This window comes from Rhamphochromis sp. 'chilingali', assembly GCF_963969265.1.
Source record: "Rhamphochromis sp. 'chilingali' genome assembly, chromosome: 1".
Lineage (NCBI taxonomy): Eukaryota > Metazoa > Chordata > Actinopteri > Cichliformes > Cichlidae > Rhamphochromis > Rhamphochromis sp. 'chilingali'.
Window position 1 is genome coordinate 29,706,298 of NC_137929.1, and position 21,386 is coordinate 29,727,683.

At 40.0% G+C, this 21,386-nt stretch overlaps 1 protein-coding gene across 1 annotated transcript in view; it reads left to right on the forward strand.

Moving 5' to 3' along the window:
- Positions 1-5,438: 5,438 nt before the first annotated feature.
- LOC308402380 (phospholipid-transporting ATPase ABCA1) overlaps positions 5,439-21,386 on the forward strand; it is a 202,689-nt gene continuing 186,741 nt past the window's right edge. The window contains exons 1-2 of the mRNA XM_080891181.1: positions 5,439-5,575; positions 19,439-19,568. Of these exons, the coding sequence (XP_080747307.1) occupies positions 19,503-19,568 (66 nt within the window). The 5' untranslated portion in view covers positions 5,439-5,575; positions 19,439-19,502. The remainder of the gene's footprint in view (positions 5,576-19,438; positions 19,569-21,386) is intronic.

The following is a 21,386-nucleotide window of genomic DNA, read 5'->3' on the forward strand; positions in this document are numbered from 1 at the left end:
AAGAGTGAACGAGACATCGATTCACTGATCCACACTACCAGGCTATACAGCAATGACATTGGAATGTCGTTCGGACTGGAGAAGTGTAGTCGGATGGTAACAAAGAGAGGGAAGGTAGTCAGAACTGAGGGGATTGAACTACCAGAAGGCAACATTGCAGACATAGAGGACAGTTACAAGTACTTGGGGATCCCGCAGGCGAATGGGAACCATGAAGAGGCCGCTAGAAAAGCTGCAACCACCAAGTACCTGCAGAGGGTCAGGCAAGTCCTGAGGAGTCAGCTGAATGGTAAGAACAAGATCCGGGCCATCAACACATACGCCCTGCCCGTGATCAGGTACCCTGCTGGGGTAATAGGCTGGCCAAAGGAGGAGATAGAAGCCACTGACATAAAGACAAGAAAGCTCCTTACCATGCATGGAGGGTTTCACCCCAAGTCCAGCACCCTGAGGCTGTACGCTAAGCGGAAGGAAGGGGGCCGGGGACTGGTGAGTGTCAGCACCACAGTCCAGGATGAGACAACGAACATCCAAGAATACATTGGGAAGATGGCCCCAACTGACCGAGTGCTCAGTGAATACCTCAGGCAGCAGAAACCCAAGAAAGAGGAGGGAGACGAGGAACCATCATGGAAGGACAGGCCCCTGCACGGTATGTACCACCGGCAGATAGAGGAGGTGGCTGATATCCAGAAATCCTACCAGTGGCTGGACAAAGCTGGACTGAAAGACAGCACAGAGGCACTAATCATGGCAGCACAAGAACAAGCTCTGAGCACAAGATCCATAGAGGCTGGGGTCTATCACACCAGGCAAGACCCCAGGTGCAGGCTGTGTAAAGATGCCCCAGAGACAATCCAGCACATAACAGCAGGGTGCAAGATGCTAGCAGGCAAGGCATACATGGAACGCCATAACCAAGTGGCCGGCATAGTGTACAGGAACATCTGTGCCGAGTATAACCTGGAAGTCCCGAGGTCAAAATGGGAGATGCCCCCAAGGGTGGTGGAGAATGACCGAGCTAAGATCCTGTGGGACTTCCAGATACAGACGGACAAAATGGTGGTGGCTAACCAACCGGACATAGTGGTGGTAGACAAACAGAAGAAGACGGCCGTAGTGATCGATGTAGCGGTTCCGAATGACAGCAATATCAGGAAGAAGGAACACGAGAAGCTGGAGAAATACCAAGGGCTCAGAGAAGAGCTCGAGAGGATGTGGAGGGTGAAGGTAACGGTGGTCCCCGTGGTAATCGGAGCACTAGGTGCGGTGACTCCCAAGATAGGCGAGTGGCTCCAGCAGATCCCGGGAACAACATCGGAGATCTCTGTCCAGAAGAGCGCAGTCCTGGGAACAGCTAAGATACTGCGCAGGACCCTCAAGCTCCCAGGCCTCTGGTAGAGGATCCGAGCTTGAAGGATAAACCGCCCGCAGGGGCGTGCTGGGTGTTTTTTTTTTTAATATATATAGGTCCTGAGGAATGGCTTCTTAGAATAGTGTAATAAAGTCAAATGGGATCCTGCACCTTAATTATCATTATAAGTTCATTAAATGCTTACAGTTGATGGTTTGGAGCATTTTTTTTACAATGACAGAAGTACTGCCTTCAGCTTCACAGAAAATTACATTTTATCAGATCCTTTCACATTTTCTGATCATTCATTAGTGTTTTAAAGTTAAAGTTTACTCCTTTTTAAAAATAAATAAATAAAAGGTCATAATTAAGAACAATGTCGGCAGTAATTAGCAGTTACAGCCAGAAGGTATACATGTTTTATGTTTTTGAACTGCAGGGTGTATCAAAGAGAATCATCCGATCTCAGAGTGCTGTAACTCTGCAGCCATTCACCGGTAACAATCGAAACAGGAAGCAGTCATTCCGGGCAGACATTCCCAAATTTAATTCCATTACAGTCTATTTCAAACTCCAACAATCTTCATCCCCCCCTAACCCTTTGATCGCAGTTCCGATTGTGACCTGGACTTAATTTGAAGTGTTTGATTTTCCATTAAAAGCCTTACTTCCACTCCCTGTTTGCCAATCAGAATTGTAAATATGTCAAATCTTTAAGTGCATGAATTTGTTTTATTAGTTAGATTTTTCTATGTGAATATTTAATTGAGAGTATAAACTAAAAAAATATTTTGAAGTGATTATTTTTTATTTGCTTGCTTAAACAGGTGACCTGCTGTATATACTGATAGGCTACTGGAGGGGCCTGGGATTGACATTATCATAATGAATAAAATTATGAATGGCACTGTGCTGTCAGGTTGTGACCCAGTGTGCAACACCATCTGGAAAGTATCTGATTGCCAGTCATGCATTTTTCAGCATGGCAATGATCCCAAACACACTGCCAGAACAGTGAACACACAGTAGAGCACCATCATCATTTGTATCGATCTCTCGTTACAGGTGCTGTTTGTTTTGTATTAGTCTGTAGGTTTTATAGTTACAGCTCTCTGCTTCCCTCATGTTCCCTTCTCTAGCTTTAGGTGTTCCCGTTATGTTACTTCCTGTTTTATTTTGATAGTCTTTATCTCATGTGTTCGTTTTAGTTTTACTTTCCTCAGTCTCTCCAATTGTTTGCACCTGTGAGTTCCCCGCAGCTGTGTGTTATGTACCCTTGTTTCTGCTTGTTGTCGCTTTTACTGTGTTTGCTGTGTTGTTCTGTCGTCCCCTGTGGTTCCCGAGTTCCTGGTATTTCCCCCAGCGTTTCCTCTGCTTATCCACGGACTTGTTATTTAGTTGCCTGTTACGCCTACGATTAATGTTCATCTGTATTTTGATCCTAGCCAGCTCACGACTCTGCTCTGGGCGTCCTCGTTCACCATTAACCATGACAACTATCAGTCATGGACTGACCTTTTAAGAGCCCGGACCTCAACATTATTAAAGCAGTGTGGGATCGTCTTGACAGAGAAGTCAACAAAAAACAGCCAACATCCAAAGCTGACTAAGAGAGTTCCTAGGCGATGACTTTCAAGCTTGTTAGAGTCGTACAAACTTTCTTTTGTTTTATATACTGTACTTCCATCTCTGTTTGCACATGTGCCTTTAGATTTCTCCATCTGTTTCTCATGTTCCTAGCAAAACCTAAGGAAATGTGGGTATTTTAACTTTTGCACATAGCCATAAACTAGGTTATTAAAATATGCAAACAGCAGATGCACAGACAGACATTTCAAAAATCACAAATCAGTCAGATGGGCTAACATTGCGAACACAGAAAGGAGCACAGTTCCTACTTCTTTATTTTTACTTTTTTGGAATCAGATTTGGCTTTAGGGTCAAAGCTGTTGAATTATCACCTCAGCGGTGAGTGAATCCTAAACTGAGAGGCTGTCGGCTAGGGGCCTGTTCCTGTAAATGCTCTCACTCTCTTGCAGTAGTGCCGTGTCATACTCCATACCAAGGAAACACAGGGGCAGTAATGCCAATACTGATGCCGATACTTTTAACCTGTAATGTAGGGGAGAGCTTTTCAGATTCTGAGCACATTTGACAAATAAATCACTGTGAGCTTTACTTTCCAAAATAATTAGCTAAATGTGCCTGTCTCTGAAGTACCTTGGGTCAAATGTGTGTTTTCCGCCTGTGTTTAACCCTCCTGCCATCCTTTAAAAAACTCACACCCATCACCCTAGGGACCATTCTCAGCCACGCCATAAAAAGACCATATATCCATATTTTATTCCACTTTAAATTAGCCAACCTTGTAAAACTACTTCTCCCTGAAATATTCATGTAAAGTTTTAATTATATTTTCGTTGTTTTAACCCTTCAAATCCCAGTGTTATTACATGAGCGCCCTGTGTTATAAGCCCCAAAAACCAAAAAACGAAACTAAATATTTCCACAAAAAACCAGTTGAAGTAATATGTGATTGTCATTATAAGTAGGCCTTTAGATGGACCAAAGATTGGCACCAACATACATTTTGACCTGCCATTATTTTTTTTGCATTTTTTTTGCAATTTAAAAATTAAAACTTCAAGGCCCTGAGTCTTCATTGACATCCAAGAAAAGAAGAAAAAATAAAATCATATGATGATAATTTGGGGTTGAAAAATAGCGTTTATAATGGAAGTCAATGGGCAGAAAATGGTCCCCAGGGTGATGGGTGTGGGGATTTCTGCTGCTCAGCCATTTTAGGCTGATTTAAGGAATTCACACTGGAATATTAACATTGACAGGTAAAAACTATCCTGTGGCAAGTTTGGTTATATTCCACTGAACACAGTGGAAATGGCAGCCATTTAACACATAGCAGTGGCACAAAAAGGTCCCAAGAAGGCAGGAGGGTTAAGGCAATAAAAAAATAGACATGACAGTCATTACAAAAAGGCTCAGACATTTTTCATCGTGCATGTTTAAAGTACAGTTTTTCATTCCCAACATTACAATTAATTTAACACAGTTCAGTAGGATACACGCTGAACTAAGAGGACAGGGTCAAAGTATCGACCATCTAGCACTAGTATCGATCTGATACCAATATCATCTATCTTACACCCCATGTTATTCAAAAACCTGACTGGGCATCATGTAGTAGCTGGCAATTGTCTGACATTAAAACATTACTGGACAGCAGCCTTCACATGAACTATATATAATATAATATAATATAATATAATATAATATAATATAATATAATATAATATAATATCTTTGGGCTACAAGGAAGAAAAAAATGTTTTGCTGAGGTGTTTCCGGATCAGTTATAAAATATCACCCTCTATATTTGTCTGTGAGACCTCTATATTTATTTCCTGACTACCTTCTCGGTAAACACCCATCTCATCTCCGTATTTATATCCTCCCAGTGCACCTTTGGCATTACTCTTTATCTACACAATAATAAACTCTTACGTCTCCTTGTTACCTAATTATATGGTTGCTGTAAAACCCTACGGTCGACGCGCATAGCTGCATATCCCATGTGACGCCTTCGGCTGATTATCAACAACATCATCAACGTTTTCACTTTGGCTCTGTCTCGGTAAATAAATGCTCTCCCCGTGATCCCATCTGGTCTCAAACCGCTCTCATCGCAGCTCGACTTATTAAAATAAAGATGAATGTTTCCGACTAATGAGATCATGAATAATTTCAGCTCAGTCAACAGGTGACCAAATTTGAAAGTTTGCTGCGAGGCACCCCGCGAGACAAACGCGCACAATGCCACAACAAGGGAAGCCAAATGTAAGGCCAGTGCTCCCGTTCACCCTCTCTCGCCTCTCCGGGTGACTGAGACAGGACTACAAGACGCAGACATATGCGCTCTGCTGCGGGCCTCGGCTTTAAGGGAGCGCGCTGTGCAATGTGCACCACCTGTGCGCTTACCGGCTGTAGCTACAGTCGCTACGACAGGCTCAGCGGAGGTCATTTGCATACTTTATGATTCCAGGTAAAAGGGGACAGCGATCATGAGAGACAGGCGGGGAATGAGAGAGAGAGAGATTGCAAAAGGCTTTCTGCGTCAGTCATAAGGGCTGCCAGTTAAAACTGCTCTTAATCCATCTGTAAGCCCCAAGATGTGCTGATGGGTGAAAGCCAAGCAACTTTGAGGTAGGTTACTTCTTCTTCGTTCTGAGAGGGTGAGAGTTTGTTTTTCCTCTAACAGGACACGTGTTTTGTGATGCTGTCTTTCTGGTGTTCTTCTGCGGGTTTTTTTCTTTTTCTTTTTTTGTAGCTTGCTCTCTCTACTCCCGAGGCTAGCCCAGGCTCAGACTCTGGGAAGCCAAACACACTCCTCTCCTTTTTATTCCCCCTCCTGTCTTGCCTGCAGCGGATAAAACAGAGCGCCCAGAGAAGCGATTATCTTAGTGGGGAAAAAATAATAATAAACTCTTCTGGAGGCTGGCTACATTTAAAATGTCAATAAAGAGGGCTGAGTAGGATATAAGGGATTACAGTTTATACCTATTTGGGGGGTTTTGTTTTACATAATAACCAAATAACATGAAATACTTGCTGTTTAGTGTTTGGTGTCAGGGAACTTAAACGTCCTCATCCTACAGGTGGACAGATCGAATATCATAGTATCGATACCACCACTGCTATTGGTATTATATTGATCAATACTTTGTTTGTATACTCCAAGTTCAGTATGTAGCCCACTGAAATCATGGCACACTGCTCTCCGCTACATAAGCTGCTTTTATAAAGAAAAAGTATCGGTATTGGTATCAGCATACTGACCCTGCATTTATTCTGTATTGATGTCAGATTGATACCACAATTTGCAGGATGGCACAGCACTAGCGTAACAGCTGAGTTAAAAGGGAGTCAAAGTGAACTTTAACCCATGCTGAGCAACCTTACTCCCATGCTAATGATTTACTCAGTGCCAGGGCTGCTTCGACAGCCAGCGAGCTAAGTATAAGCAATGCCGCATAGCGTGCACCTTTGTACGTGTCTTAATGAGTCATTTAAGCGCCAGCGATTACTGTTTTTTAATTCATCAGTTTAATTTATATCTAATGAATGAGTAATCAGGGCCTGAAAATGACTGACAAGTTGATCCGAGTAGATGAGAGCTTAGAAGTATTACTTCCCTCTAACTAATTACATGTAATGACCGCTTTAATATCAGTAATAGCGTTCTGACTTATAATCAGTTTGACAGCTTAAGGTTTGTGTGAATAAAGGGAGTAATTGGTGCAAAAATCAGATGCAGGTTAAACAGGTGAACAAAAAATGTTTTGTCCAGCGTGCAGATCACAAGGACGTAAAAAAGTTTTCAGAAGAAGTTGTTAAAAGAAAACTTGATGTAAACTAGCACTGCAATCCCACTGATGCCATCAGCAAAACCCCTGATTAGGCTGATCATTTCAATTTAAGCCATCTGTGTTAGAAGGATACACTCAGTGCCTACTTTGCTCTCTAGTTTACAGTTTTAGAAATGACTTGATTTATTGTGGCACAGATTAAACAAGGTGCTGTAAACATTCCTGAGAGATTTGTGTTTATGTGGACAGATGTGAATCTCGTGCTCCGCCACAAATCTACCGGAGGTTTCTTTGATTGATTGATTGAATCTTTATTTTGAACATGTTGAAAAAGTATAAAAAAATAAAAATAAAAATAAAATAGAATTAAAAGAGACAAATGAACAAAGCAAACAAAAGGAAAACGAGCAACCACAACTCCAAATAACGTCCATGTTCAAAAAGGAGCAGGAAGAAGCATAAGCTTATTTAATCCCACCCCTTTTCCACTATCTAGTATCAATAGACTACAGAAATACCTCCTTGTAATTACATTATATGTTATGTGTAATTTTTTTTTTTTTTTTTTTTTTTTTTTAATATATACACATATGTTTCTATCTATCCATACCTACGTATATACACACATACGCACATATACACATTTTCAATAACCCCATTAACACCTGAAGGATACACAACCTACAATTACATATATATATATATACATACATACATATACACATACATATATACCCATACCAACAAACCCGTGCATGCGCACACACATGAAAATATTAGACAAGAACACCCTATCAAATCTCTACCTTTTCCCTGTACCCTGTAAAAACCATATCCTTAAACCGCTTTTTAAACTGCGCCATGCTTGGACATTGCTTCATATCTTTACTTAGTCTGTTCCACAGCTTCACTCCACACACAGAGACGCAAAAACTTTTTAATGTTGTACGGATACGAGGATGTTTTAAATTTAATTCCCCCCTCAAATTGTATCCCCGTTCCCTTTTAGAAAACATTTTTAGAATATTGTCAGGAAGCAGGTTATTTATTGCTTTATATATAATTTGTGCTGTGAGAAAATGAACCAGATCTGTGAATTTTAGAATTTTTGATTTTAAGAATAGTGGATTTGTATGATCTCTGTAACCAGTTTTATGGATTATCCTTATGGCCCTTTTTTGTAATATAAAGATTGATGATAGCGAACATTTGTAAGTATTGCCCCAAACCTCTGCACAGTAATTCAAATACGGTGCAATCAGGGAACAATAGAGAATGTGGAGTGATTTGTGGTCCAGAATGTGTTTTACTTTACTCAAGATTGAGACACTTCTTGAAATTTTGTTATGTATATGATTTATATGAGACTTCCAGTTTAATTTATCATCTATAATCACACCAAGAAACTTATGTTCAAGTACTCTTTCAATTTCCACACCATCTACATGAATCTGCACTTGTGCATTTCTAAGGGAATTCCCAAATAAGATCATTTTAGTTTTACTTAGATTTAGCGATAGTTTGTTCCTGTTAAACCATTTTTTAATTTTGCACATTTCTGAAGTAATTGTATCCAGCAGCTCCTTTAGATTCCCCCCAGAACAAAAAATATTTGTGTCATCTGCAAATAATACTAATTTTAATATATCAGATGCCTTACAAATATCATTTATATAAATAATAAATAATTTTGGACCCAGTACAGAGCCTTGTGGAACACCACAAGCAATGTCCAAGCATGATGAGGAATGGACACCCAGCTTCACAAATTGTTTCCGGTCACTTAAATAATTTTTCACCCATTGCAGTACAACCCCCCTAATCCCATACCGTTCCAGTTTATTAATTAATATGTCATGATTGATTGTGTCGAATGCTTTCTTGAGATCCAGAAATACTCCAGCTGCATACTGTTTCTGATCTATAGCATTCGTAATCTCCTCAATTGATTCGATTAATGCCAGAGATGTTGATCTTTTTGATCTGAATCCATATTGACTGTCAGAGAGTAATTTATATTTATCTAAGAATTTGTCTAATCGTTTATTAAACAGGTTTTCTAGGATTTTGGAGAATTGTGGTAGTAAAGAAACAGGCCTGTAATTTGTGAAGTGGCGTCTATCCCCGGTTTTATACAGCGGCACAACTTTAGCTATTTTCATTTTGTTTGGCACTTTTCCCATCTGAAATGATAAGTTGCAAATATATGTTAGAGGTCCTACAATTCCTTCAATGACCTTCTTGACGATTTTCATGTCAATATCATTACAATCAGTAGATGTTTTATATTTACACATGTGTACAATGTCAATTATTTCTTTTTCCTCCACTGATGTGAGGAACATTGAGTTAGGGTTCCTATCAATCAGGTTTTCACTACATTCTACTGATGGCAGTGACTCAGGAATTTGTTCTGCCAGTTTTGGTCCAATATTTACAAAATAATGATTAAAGCTGTTGACCTTATCAGCAGTGTTTTCCATAATATTGCCATTATCGATAAAGTATTGTGGATAACTTTGTTGTCCAGAATTATTTTTAATGATACCGTTTAAAACATCCCATATTCCTTTCATATTATGTTTATTGTTGTTCAATATTTTACTATAATACTCCTTTCTACATACACGTATAATATTGGTCAACTTATTTTTGTATTTTTTATATTTATTTTCAGCTTCTTTTGTTCTTTGTTTTAGGTATTCCCTATAGAGTGTATTTTTCTTTTTACATGCATTTTGTAAACCCTTAGTGAGCCATGGTCTATCTGAATATTTGTGCTTTCTGTTGTATTTTATTGTTGGACAGTTTTTATCGTACAACTCCATGAATATTCTTAAAAATATGCCATATGCAATATCAATATCAGCTTCTTTGTACACCTTGTCCCAGTCCTGATTTAATAGATCGTTCTTAAATGCAGTCATAGTTTCTTCTGTCCTTACACGTCTGTATCTCAGTTGTTCTTCATGCTGATTTTTCTTATAATTAGTGTCATAAACTGCAAAAACTGGTAGGTGATCACTGATGTCATTAATTAATATTCCGCTCACAATGTTGTTTTCCATATTGTTAGTGAAAATATTGTCAAGTAAGGTGGCACAATGTGGTGTAATTCTGCTAGGCCTGGTTATTTTAGGATGTAAACTCAAACTGTACATAGTGTTTAGGAATTCGTCGGTCATTTTATGCTTTTTTGGATTCAACAGGTCAATATTAAAATCACCACAGATAAACATAACTTTTTGATTTGTTTTAGAGAATATTTCCTCTATGAAGTCATTAAATACTTGAATACTAGAGCCAGGTGTTCTATATATACAGCTAATTATTACATTTTTTTCTTTTTCCTTATAAATTTCAATTGTTATACATTCTAGTAAATTATCAATTACAGTTGTCATACTTTCTACCACCTTGTAGTTTAGGTTTTTATCCACATACACAGCTACTCCCCCTCCACTCTTGTTCCTTCTATTTACAAAATTCACTTCATATCCCTCCAGTCCAAAGTCCATTCCTTTCTCCGCATTGATCCATGGTAAAAGGAAGTTTTTCCTTCCCACTGTTGCCAAAGCGCTTGCTCATAGGGCGTTGTGTGATTAATAGGGCTCCTTTCCAATAATGTAGCGTCTTGACCTTGTGATAAAAGGCACCTTGAGGTGACTCGTCTTGTTATTTGGCGCTATATAAAAGACCAAAACACAAACATCTTCTGATGATGCAGAGCTGAGCTCTTTCTTTGAAGTGTGTGCTTTATTTATTCTCAGAAAATAGCTTGTCAAGCTAATTCTGCAACAGCATACTCATGTCAAACCATCTTCTAAAGCAAAGGCATAATGGGTAGATGTCCTTGTCAGCCTAGTAAGTAAATAGATGTGTAGTGCTTTTTCTTCTTCTCTTTATAATAGATTCTCTCTTTACAGTGTGCCGACTGTAGAGAGAAGTATTTCGTTTATTTAGTGCATCATACTGATATTATCTTATCCAGAGTGTTCCAGAAGGGCTCATTATTTACATCTGATGTTGAGTTCTTTTCCTAACATCTAACGCTGTGCTGCGTGTAAGAAGACCGACCTTGCTGCAGTTTTCAGAAGCTAATTGTACAACTGTGAGCAGTGGGGTCAAGAATCTCTTTTAATACCAAGTCCAGTAGGGCTCTCTACTTACATTGCTGAGATTTCTATGTGTGGCTCTAAAAGAAAATTAAGATCCATTTTTGGGTCGCTTGGCAGAGCTGGCACAGGGACAGGCAGGAGACTTGCCTGAGGGAGAGCACAGGGAGGGGACTACTTGCTGGTGAGGTGCAGTGTTAGAGTGATAGCAATGCAAAGAGAAATGGCAGATTCTTGCAGCTTCATCACTTCGATCCTTGTGTCCTACAGCTGGATATAGGTTAACAGGTGAAGGCCAGATGGGTCTTCATCCTTGCATCCGCACGTTATGCCGTTTGTATTGGAAATATGCAGAAATATGTACTAGTTATTACAGCAGGCAGGACTAAAAGCAACAAAACTAAGGTTTTGGCATTTGCAGCTAGTGTTAATACATCAAGCCGATTGGGAAAAGGAAAGATGTATACATTTATACATCTGGCTAAACGTAATGCAGTCTGACATAGTAGTTCTCCAGAAGCTAAAGCAGCCACCTTGAAATTATTCCAAACTCTATCAAGGTTATAATGTTTTAAACAGTTTTATAGAGGTGTTAATTCCATTTTGCAAGATGTACTTGCAAGACGCTGTTAAATTGCATTGCATTACAGAGAGAGGTAATATAAATGGGATGGCAGAAATGTTCGTCAGTGCAACACAAAACACCTGAACAGGAATACAAACGATAACCTCCAAAGCGTGCACAGAGTTTGATAATGTGCATTGATCTGACGAAGGTGTTTTGTTTTGTTAGTGTTTTGAAAGACAGTGAGATCATCAACCTTGAGCTAAAATGACCAAGACTGGAGACAAGCAGCTTGAGAGCCCAGGGTTTCTGTGACTCTCAAACTCACAATGCAACAAATGGAAGCCCTGCATTTAGCAGCGTTTTAAGGGGAGAAAAGAGGTTTTGGAGCATTCTGAGGATATGAATGGACCAAGGAGAAGTGGATTATGGAGTGGCTTTAAAAGTTTCCGTGGACATTTTAATGTTGTCTTTTACCGTGAAACTGGGTCTGAATCCATTGTAGTCGCCATGAATTCAAACTGCAGTTTTCTGTGAAGCAGGTAGAATAAAACGTTTCAGTCCTTTTATGGATGTTGAGTAAAAGTTGAGTGCACCTCAAGTGCAGAACTGTTGATAAAAGAAACCGTTTACCCAGGTTACTTTTTTGGGCGGGGGGAGACTGACGTTATGATGCTACTACATGTGATAATGCTTTCCTCAGCTATCAGTAATGTAGGTATTGCAGTATGATACCCACATTAACGAGATCACCACAATATAGCTATTCTGTCATACTCGATACAAAGCAATATCTGTCATGTCATTGCGCCTTAAAAAAACAGGAACCAGGTATTGTGTATGCATTCACTGCCAGCTGGGTCACTCTTTTAAATGTTACCCTCTTTCATCACGAGACGTTGTGACTGGCAAATCAAATTGTGTGGGAATTTATTGAGCTTGTGCATGATTTAAGAAAATCACAAGTGTATTGACAACTCCATCATAACAGCAAATAGTACAACATATTTTCTAGTGCTGTCAGCGTTAATCTCGTTAAAATGACGTTAACGCCATAGCCGCATTAACACGGCAAATCGGCGCTAACGCATTGACGAGCTAACTGAGCTAACTGCGCTAACGCATTGACGAGCTAACTGAGGCTAACGCATTGACGAGCTAACTGAGCTAACTGCGCTAACGCGTTGATGCCGTGCAGCCCCACGCTTTTTATTTTTATTTATCTTTCTTGACCTCACTGTCTCTGCCTTTACCTGCAACAATGCTTGTGATCAGTGTGTGAATAGGCAGTGCACGTAAGCTGTAAACAAATTTCCCTTTTGTGGGATGAATAAAGTTATCTCAATTTGAATGTTAGTTATTGATTTGGTATCGATACTATCAGTAGTTTGATCGTCCTCCCACCCTAATAAAAATGTGTTTTGAGGAGTTGTTTAAAACAAATCAACAAGCTCAGAGTGTGATCGCCTCTGGTTTCAAAATCAAAGCGTGGGACGGTTAGGAGATAGAGCGTCAGAGTAGGGGTGCAACGATATTCGTATCGATATTGAACCGTTCGATACAGTGCTTTCGGTTCGGTACGCATATGTATGAACAATACAACATTTGTAATTTATTTTATCAACTTTCCTTCTGACGATGCTGTCTGTGTTGAGCGCTCAGTGAATCTGCGTTCGACTACTCCGCCTAGGCTGCACTGTCGAGCTCAGATCCACTGAGCGCTCAACACAGACAGCATCGTCAGGAGGAAGAGCGCAGGGCAAGCTAGCAAGACAGAAGTTAAGCTCTCCTTGCAAGATGGACCTCCCCCACCCTCATTCAGATCTGGCGTTTGGAATTATTTTGGTTTTCATGTGACGTATGACCCTGAAGGTAAGCGAGTCATGGACTAAAGTAAAACAGTATGTTGGATGTGCCATGCAATGCTTAATTACATTGGTGTGAACTAGTGTGTTAGCGCAGTTAGCTCGTTAACGTGTTGGCCGTCTAGCCCCATGCACGGGGCGATCGGTGGTAGCTCGTTAACGGAGATTTGCCGTGTTGTGGCGTTAAGGTCATTTCAACGAGATTAACCTGAAAGCACTAGTGGGAACACAACGAATATGACTGCACATTTACGCCGACATCATCCTAGTGCAAAGACAAAAACAACAAGCATGCTACTAACTTTAGCCGAGTCATTTAGACAGCTGTTAGCACGTGATTCTCCTTATGCTGCTGAGAATATAGCCCAGAAGAAGCGGATAGTATAGCTTTTATTTTGGAAAGAGACATTTCTCTGTAATAAACTCTCTTTTCCAAAGATGAGTGATTCCTCAATCAGATACAGGGCTCGCAATATCGCTAGCCCGACGTCCCGGAGCTAGCGATCTTTCCAGTCGGGCTACAAAAATCTCTCTGCCCTGCCCGTCGGGCTATTGTAGGAAAAATATATGTCAATGCTTTTGCATTCTTTCAGAAATGTAGCTGGGTAATTATGTCATTGGCATCGGTGAGCCACTGTCAATATGTGACATATTGAAATCGCGTTTGAATTTGCGCTTGTTTTTTTGCTTTCACTTTGCAATGACAGCACTGATCTGTGAGTGATGATAATTTGTGCACCAATTCCTCTGACATCGTCTTATTAATCGTTAGCTTACTATGCAAACATGACAAGTGAAATCTCCCGCAGCAAGCTTAAACATGTGAGAGGTTGATCGCGCAGAGAATCGCTGAGCTTATGTGAGTCCGTGTGTAAAAGCAGCAGGATTTATATTTTAGTTCTGCTGAGCCAAATAAGACAGGTCAGGGTGAAGAAGTGACAGCCAAAGAAAAGCTTACCACAAAACGGAGAAGTTATGACAAATCAGACTATAAGGCAAAAAGAAAGTGCAGCTTTATGGTTTCATGGACAAAAGAATTTCTGTGGCTGCAATATGACGAGCTAAATAACCAGGGCTGCACATAAGTGGTCCGCAGGTGTGCATTCGCTGTCAAAATAAAAAACGCGCACAAGGGTTAGTGTTAAATTTAAAAACTGTACTTTTGAGTTAAAATATATATTTATAATTTTAATAAATGACAAATTAAAAAGGCATGAACATTTTTTTGTATCGAAAAAATATCGAACCGTGACACCAAAGTATCGAACCGAACCGTGAATTTTGTGTATCGTTGCACCCCTACGTCAGAGAGGTCTCAAAAGCTGTGAATATGAACAGAGGCCTGTCCTTGTGGAGCTTTATATGTTAATAATCAGATTTTCATAAGGGGGAATCTGCACCGACTGGAGACGAGCCATGGAGCACTGAGAGATCCAGGCGGGAGAAGATTAAAATGTACTAAATCAATACTTTCCCCCACTCTCAGTGTTTTGCATCACAAAGCTGTGATTATGAAGTCAGAGTTTTTTCTTCTATATTCAAATGTGATCCAAAATTGCAGGTGTCAGTTTTAAGGATCCTTTGAACACCTTTGATAAGCTTTAATTGAGTGCTCCCCTGTTATCTTGATATAGCGCTATCTCTTTGAACACCAGTGATTGGTGTATTGGTGTCTAATGGAGTAAAGCAGCACGATTGAGGCGACGTGCTTGTCGGTGTAGCAGCTGCACTTAATACAAATAGTACCTTTTCCCCAGACTTGCCTTCTCCGCTGTATGATTTCCCGCTGTAGCAAAGTTGTATGGAGCTTGCGATCGAGATACTTGGAGGGGAAAAAAGACGGATTGGACAAAGGAGCGCAGGGACCATTATACCCTTCACAAGGCTATGGCGACCCCCTTGTAACTGATGTTGCAGTCATTTGCTGCTGTCCTCTGCTCTCATGCTCTATGACAAATATCTGTTTTCTCTTTCCATCATCCTAAGGGCTGAAATAATGCACTTTGCTGTCCCTACTCCCCAAATGCCAGGCATGCATCAGCACTTATATCCTCTCAATACGCTCCTTTCTTTTTCTTCTTTTCCTTTTTTCCCCCAGCGCTGTATTCTTTCCCTTTTCTCTCATTCCTTGATTTTTTTTCTTGGGGCTTTCTTTGGAGCTAATGATACAGCGAAAAGCTGATGCCGGCGCCTGATGGCCGTAGTCTTGTGAAGACAAAAAAATAAAAAGAGAAAGAACTCATTTCAATTATTCTTTGTGCTCCAAGTCGTAGATTAAAATGATGATCTGGAAAACACTTCACTTGTATGGTTTTGTTCTCCGGAGAACTGTGTTCGCTGTGTTTCGCAACACTGCGGCTGCAATGCAAATCACAATCAGACTCCTCTCTTGTTACTTGTTATCTCTTCTTTAGATGTGGGATCGGAAGAGACTCCTTGAGCTCGGGCTTTTCCACAACGCTCACCCACACGCGCCGTCTTTCACAGACAAATCTCTCTCTCTTTGTTTCTTTTTCCTAGATACCAATGCAATTCACACACACAGATTTTTCTGACATATGGCTCAAGTCTATTCTGAGAGATGTTGTTTACCCTTCATGCCTGACGTGATTTCAGATTGGAGGTGGTGCCAAGCTGTCCTTCTCCTGCGTGCTACATATGAAGGCGAGGCTTGAAAGCTGGGCGAGACAAATCGACAGACCAATTACGAAAGCATTTGATGCACTCAAGTGCCCATGCGTGCTCTAGGCCTCCGTGTCATGACCGAGGTCATCGGGCGCTTGTAGAGGTCCGAAACGATCTCCTTAAAAATACACACGAACCGTGAAATATTGAGCAGCGCACTACAAGAAAAACTGCTTGCGTGTCTGATCGTAATCCATTTATCTCTGAACAATATGGATAGTTTGCCAGCAGCAGTAACGGCGTGATTCACTTAAATTGCCCTCTATAATAATATAACTTGGCATTGGTGGAAAAACTGAATTTAAGTGAGGAGATTCTGTGCTTCCTCTCACCAATATTCTCTAACTGATTATCGAATGGCCTTGAGCGCTCCCATTCTTTTGCCCATTAGAGCACTTATTTGGGCGTTTGGAAGGCCGCATCCATTTTCTCATGACGGTAAATAAAACATCCATGAAGTAGCATTAAATAATGTAGACGCATGTGGAGGAGATGGAACCTGTGCAGGAGGAGGAACTGGAGCGTTAACAGGTGGCACATTTGTCAGGACTACCCGTGGGCTAAAAGGCTCATCCGAATCCCTGCCTTCCTCACCTAGGGCAGGTGCCTGGGTCTTAAATGTCTTCACAGAACATGGGATGAAGTGCTCGGAAACATGTTTTGAGCACAGATGGGTAACATAACATGGGTGTTAAATATTAATACATTTCTCTGACTCAACACGTACAGATATGTGTGTGTGCCTGTCGTTTAACTGGCAAATACGTGTTTGGAAAATGTCATTTCGGGCACAAGGATAGGAAATTTGCTTAGTTTTTGTATTTGGTGGTTTGGACTGCAAGAATACAAAACTAAACTAGGAGGTACTTGAAACTAAACAAGCGGGCAGAACAGGCTGCTGGTGAATGAGAGATATCGCGACAAGGAAGAAGTGAAAACAAGGGGCTTAAATACTCACAAGATCATCAAGACACAGCTGGGAAAGACGAGGCGCAGCTGAACAGAATCAACTAACAAGCAAGAGGGAAGCAAAACTGGACACAAACACACTCAGAGCGTGAGACTACCAAAATAAAACAGAAAACACACATTGAATTTGACAAAGTAAGGTCAAAGTAAGCATGAAAAGGCAAAACTTGACTTAAATATTATATAACAGAAACACAGACTGGGCATGGGGGAACAGAGAGCCAGAAACATTTGAGAATAACAAAGAAAAATATGAATACAAAATGATTAAAACCTAAACAAAGCAAAGGTAATATTTACACTGAAAACTACAACAAGGTCAAATGGGAAACATTAAACAGAAAAATGAGTCAGAAAATGCAGGACAGCCGGGAGTCAACTGCTTAAGATTAAAACTGACACTGAAACGTTTAAAAGTTACATTTTCAAACAGTAAAAACGAAACCGAAATAACAAAGTCCACTCTGGCAACTAAACTGAAAGTAAACTGAAAACAAAAGAAATTCAAAATTAAATAATAAAAAAAGAAAACTACGTTGAAAATCCAAAACTATAGCTTTCGGGCATCAGGATACGTCTGTCTGCTGTCTTCTTTTTTTTTTGGATCACCCGTCACTACTTATTCTAGAGCAGGGGTGTCAAACATAAGGTCCACGGGCCAGAATCGCCCTGCCAATCAGCCCAAAGGACACCTTTGGAAAATGTGAAGAATGACATAAATTTTAGACATTTAGCTGCATTTTCACAAGTCCTATGCAGTTAAAGCAGTATTTCATTGCCATGTACAAAACAACAACAACAAAAAAATCTGAGATGCTGAAATTGCTCTTCTGTCCTTATATTAAAATATCTCAGGTGTTAGTTAACGTTTAGTTAACGTTCAGTCGTCCGGGCTTCTTAACATCAAAGCGGACGTCACAGGGTCCACAGTGCAAAATGACTTTGACGTCCCAGTCCTAGAGTGTTGGTCGGGTTTTACTCACACGTAACAGATTTGTACTCGAACTGTGCTCAAAGTCAAGGTCACATTTGTGGATTTACAGGCGATTTATAGGCAGTTACCTTGGATGGATTGCGGTCCTGATAAGATGTTGGATCGCTGCCATTCTGGTTTCTTGGTTCTTTTGTTGTGTTTTTAAGTATCTTACCCACATATTTTCCCCATGTTTTCAACATCTGGTCATCTTCATCACTGCTTGTCTTATCTTGATTTCCCATTTCTTAAACTGTGTGCCCAGAGTTCATTCAGTTTCACCTGTAAAGTTCTGTTTTTTTACTATCCTACCTTTCCACTCGTGGCCTGTCAGTCCACCTGTTTGCTTATCGCCTGTGTTCATCGCTAATGCAAACAGTCACACCAGCGTGATGGAGCAAGTTTGTCATCAACACCTGCAGAAAGTTTTGCATATGGGCCCTTACCTTTTGTAACTATGATACTGTAGGTGTATAAGTATTAAATATGTTTGCATTTAAGAAAAATGCAGAATAAATAAATTATTAATATATTATGGAAAAATGTTACATGTTTATTTCATGTATTGTTTGTAAATGTTTACAGATGATGTATGACTTCATCAGTAAAGTTGTCACATTTTGCAGTGTGCTCTCTAACAGAAAATCATGTATGTGTGAGTCCTCCACTGTTTTCTTTTAATATATTATAAATGTTTATGTTAAATGTGTGCGTGCCCAGCTGCTGCGGTTATATGTGTAGTCAAATTGACCATTCTTACATTAATTGCTCGCATAAAAACTGTAAATTGATGTAGAAACGCAGGCTAATGCCCGTACGTAGGAATCCGTAGGCATATGTTACACCTGAGCATGTGCCTTTTCTTTGAACGCATGAAACTAAGCGGACTGATTCGGATGCCACGACGAGCAGATAAATTAACTGTAGTCAGTGGGAGGACTGTCAGCTGTGGAGTTTTTAATAAAGGTCATACTTGATGTAGCAGTGTAAAAATGACACAGCAGACCTATTTGTTTATTATCTGTGTAATCAGGGGTGAGTAGATAGTAAAATATGTAATAAATATTTTATGGCAGTCTTTGGTCCACATGAAAAGTGATGCAGTTGCCCATGTATTTTTCCCCCCTGACTTTTATTGTTCTCTGGTCACTAAAGAGACTGATTAATAGACAGGGAATTTGCACAAGTGTAGTCAATGAGGCAAAGACTAGAGTCTACGTTCCTCCTTTAAAGGCAAAACAACAGCAAAAAAAGAGATTTTGCTTTGATATACTTGTTTAATAAGCAGTATATATAAAACACCCTCACGGTCCTTAATAAAGACTCTTTGACTGCTAGACCCGAACTGCGTAACCTCCACGAGCTGAGCCCCCATCCTGAGATGTGCTGAGTGTAGGTGATAATAATTCTTAGAACAGGTGCTGCACCATAAGCCCCAAGGCCTGGGGAAGTGAATGATTAGTGGCACTCCCCCAAGATGCATTGCTCTTCTGTATTAAAACCAAACTCTGCCTTTTATTCCCTCCAGGGTTTATTAAGTGGGCCAGTTGCCATAGCGACGCTTTGGCAGGATATTGCCAGGATAAGCCGTAATGGGTCTCCTGACGCAGTTCACTCTGCTCCTGTGGAAGAACTTCACTCTACGGAAGAGACAAAAGGTACACTTCTGTGCACTAACACCACCACCACCACCGCTTTGCAAATCAACCTATATCTGCTAAAATTGGTCAGCAATGGAGAGAAAATGAGGATGTGGTCCCAGGGTTGTGTTATCAAGGGCGACTAAGTTATTCATGGGAGGGAAAGGTAATAGGAGGGATTTACTAGGAAAATTGTCTACTATAGAAGTAAGCCCCTTTAACTCTCCCCTTAGAGAACAAGAACAATCTTACCTTAATGCCGACCAATTCAAAGTGTCACCTTCAATTTTTGGTGATCCATCTCCTGTGCATGTTATGTCACATTGGCTGGATTTTACTTCTAACAAAGCCAGTCTTTGGCCCAGTGGAAATGAATAGGGAGTGACAAATGTTAAACACTTTGTTTGAAGGGCAAATTTTCTTTCTGTTCTCCAACGAACGACCTGACCACTGTTACCCATAAAGAGTAGTGTCATTACAGTTTACGAAAACATGACCACACAATTAAAGGTTATTCATTTTCACTTTTCAAGCAATACGCCAAATTTTCTTTCTCATATCTCTGCTGCCCTCGGATTTAAGTACAGAAGGGAACTACTATCACTGACTACAGTTCAGCTGACATTTTTGCTGTTTTCATTCCTTCACTGACAGACACGTCCACCGCTTCACCTTAAGCTGTTAGGTTTTTTAGGTGTTGTGCATTCATGAGCATTTTCAGCACTTTAAGTGCTCATAAAGGGACTCAACTTAACATCAGATGTTTTCAGCAATTACACCTCGTCTGATTTCACCTGCTTTTAAGATAAGATAAGATAAGATAAGATAACTCTTTATTGTCATTGCACAGTCATACATAGTACAGTAGTACAATGAAATTGGAAAAACTGTCCTATGTCGGCACTACATATAACACAACACGACACGATATGACACATCACAACATAACAAACAACACAACACAGTATATTAACTTAGTATAAAAAAGAAGAATAAGTGTATGTGTATTGCACACTGTTATTATTGCACATTAATTATTATTGCACCTTGTTATAAATATAAATATTATTGTTATCGTTTTAAACATTGTTACCTCCCCCTAAAAAGTCCAGGGAGGTATCCAGTCAGGTCAGCTATTTGCATTGATCAGGGCTATTGCCCTGTTGTAAAAGCTGTCCTTGAGTCTATTTGTTCGGGACCTCAGCAGCCTGAACCTCCTGCCAGACGGCAGCAGCTTAAACACCCGGTGTCCTGGGTGTGTGCAGTCCCGTAGATACTTTTGCTTCTTATGTTAAGTCAGCACTTCAAGCTTGTTATCAAGTTATGATAACAACAAGTGTGGCCAGCTGTAATGTCACTATAGAGACACTATAGAGACCAATTCCAATTTCCAATTATTTTCCAAGTGTGTCATGCCAATAAGAATTTGCCACTATAACAAAGCAAAATCTACTTTTCTTAAATGCTAAATATTCTTTTCAAATTAAAAAAAGTTATGAAACTTAAACTTTAACTGTTACAGGACTTAAACTGTAAAGTTACAGGATCTTCTCTCATTGAAACAACTCAGTCAATCAATCAAATCTTTATTTCAAACATTTATGTAACAAGTGCTCATACACATTAAAAAAACCCCCACATAAATGCCAAGTCGAAGACGAACAACAAAATATTGACCATTTCCTGTTTGAAAGGGACGAGGAGGACGCAAATGCTGTTTCCTACCCCTATCTGGCTCATCTTATATATCTGTTTTGTTTTGGCACTTACCACACAAGACACTTTATTCATTTCAAGAGTTAGCAGCTGAATTTTTCTTGAAAATTGTGCACACTT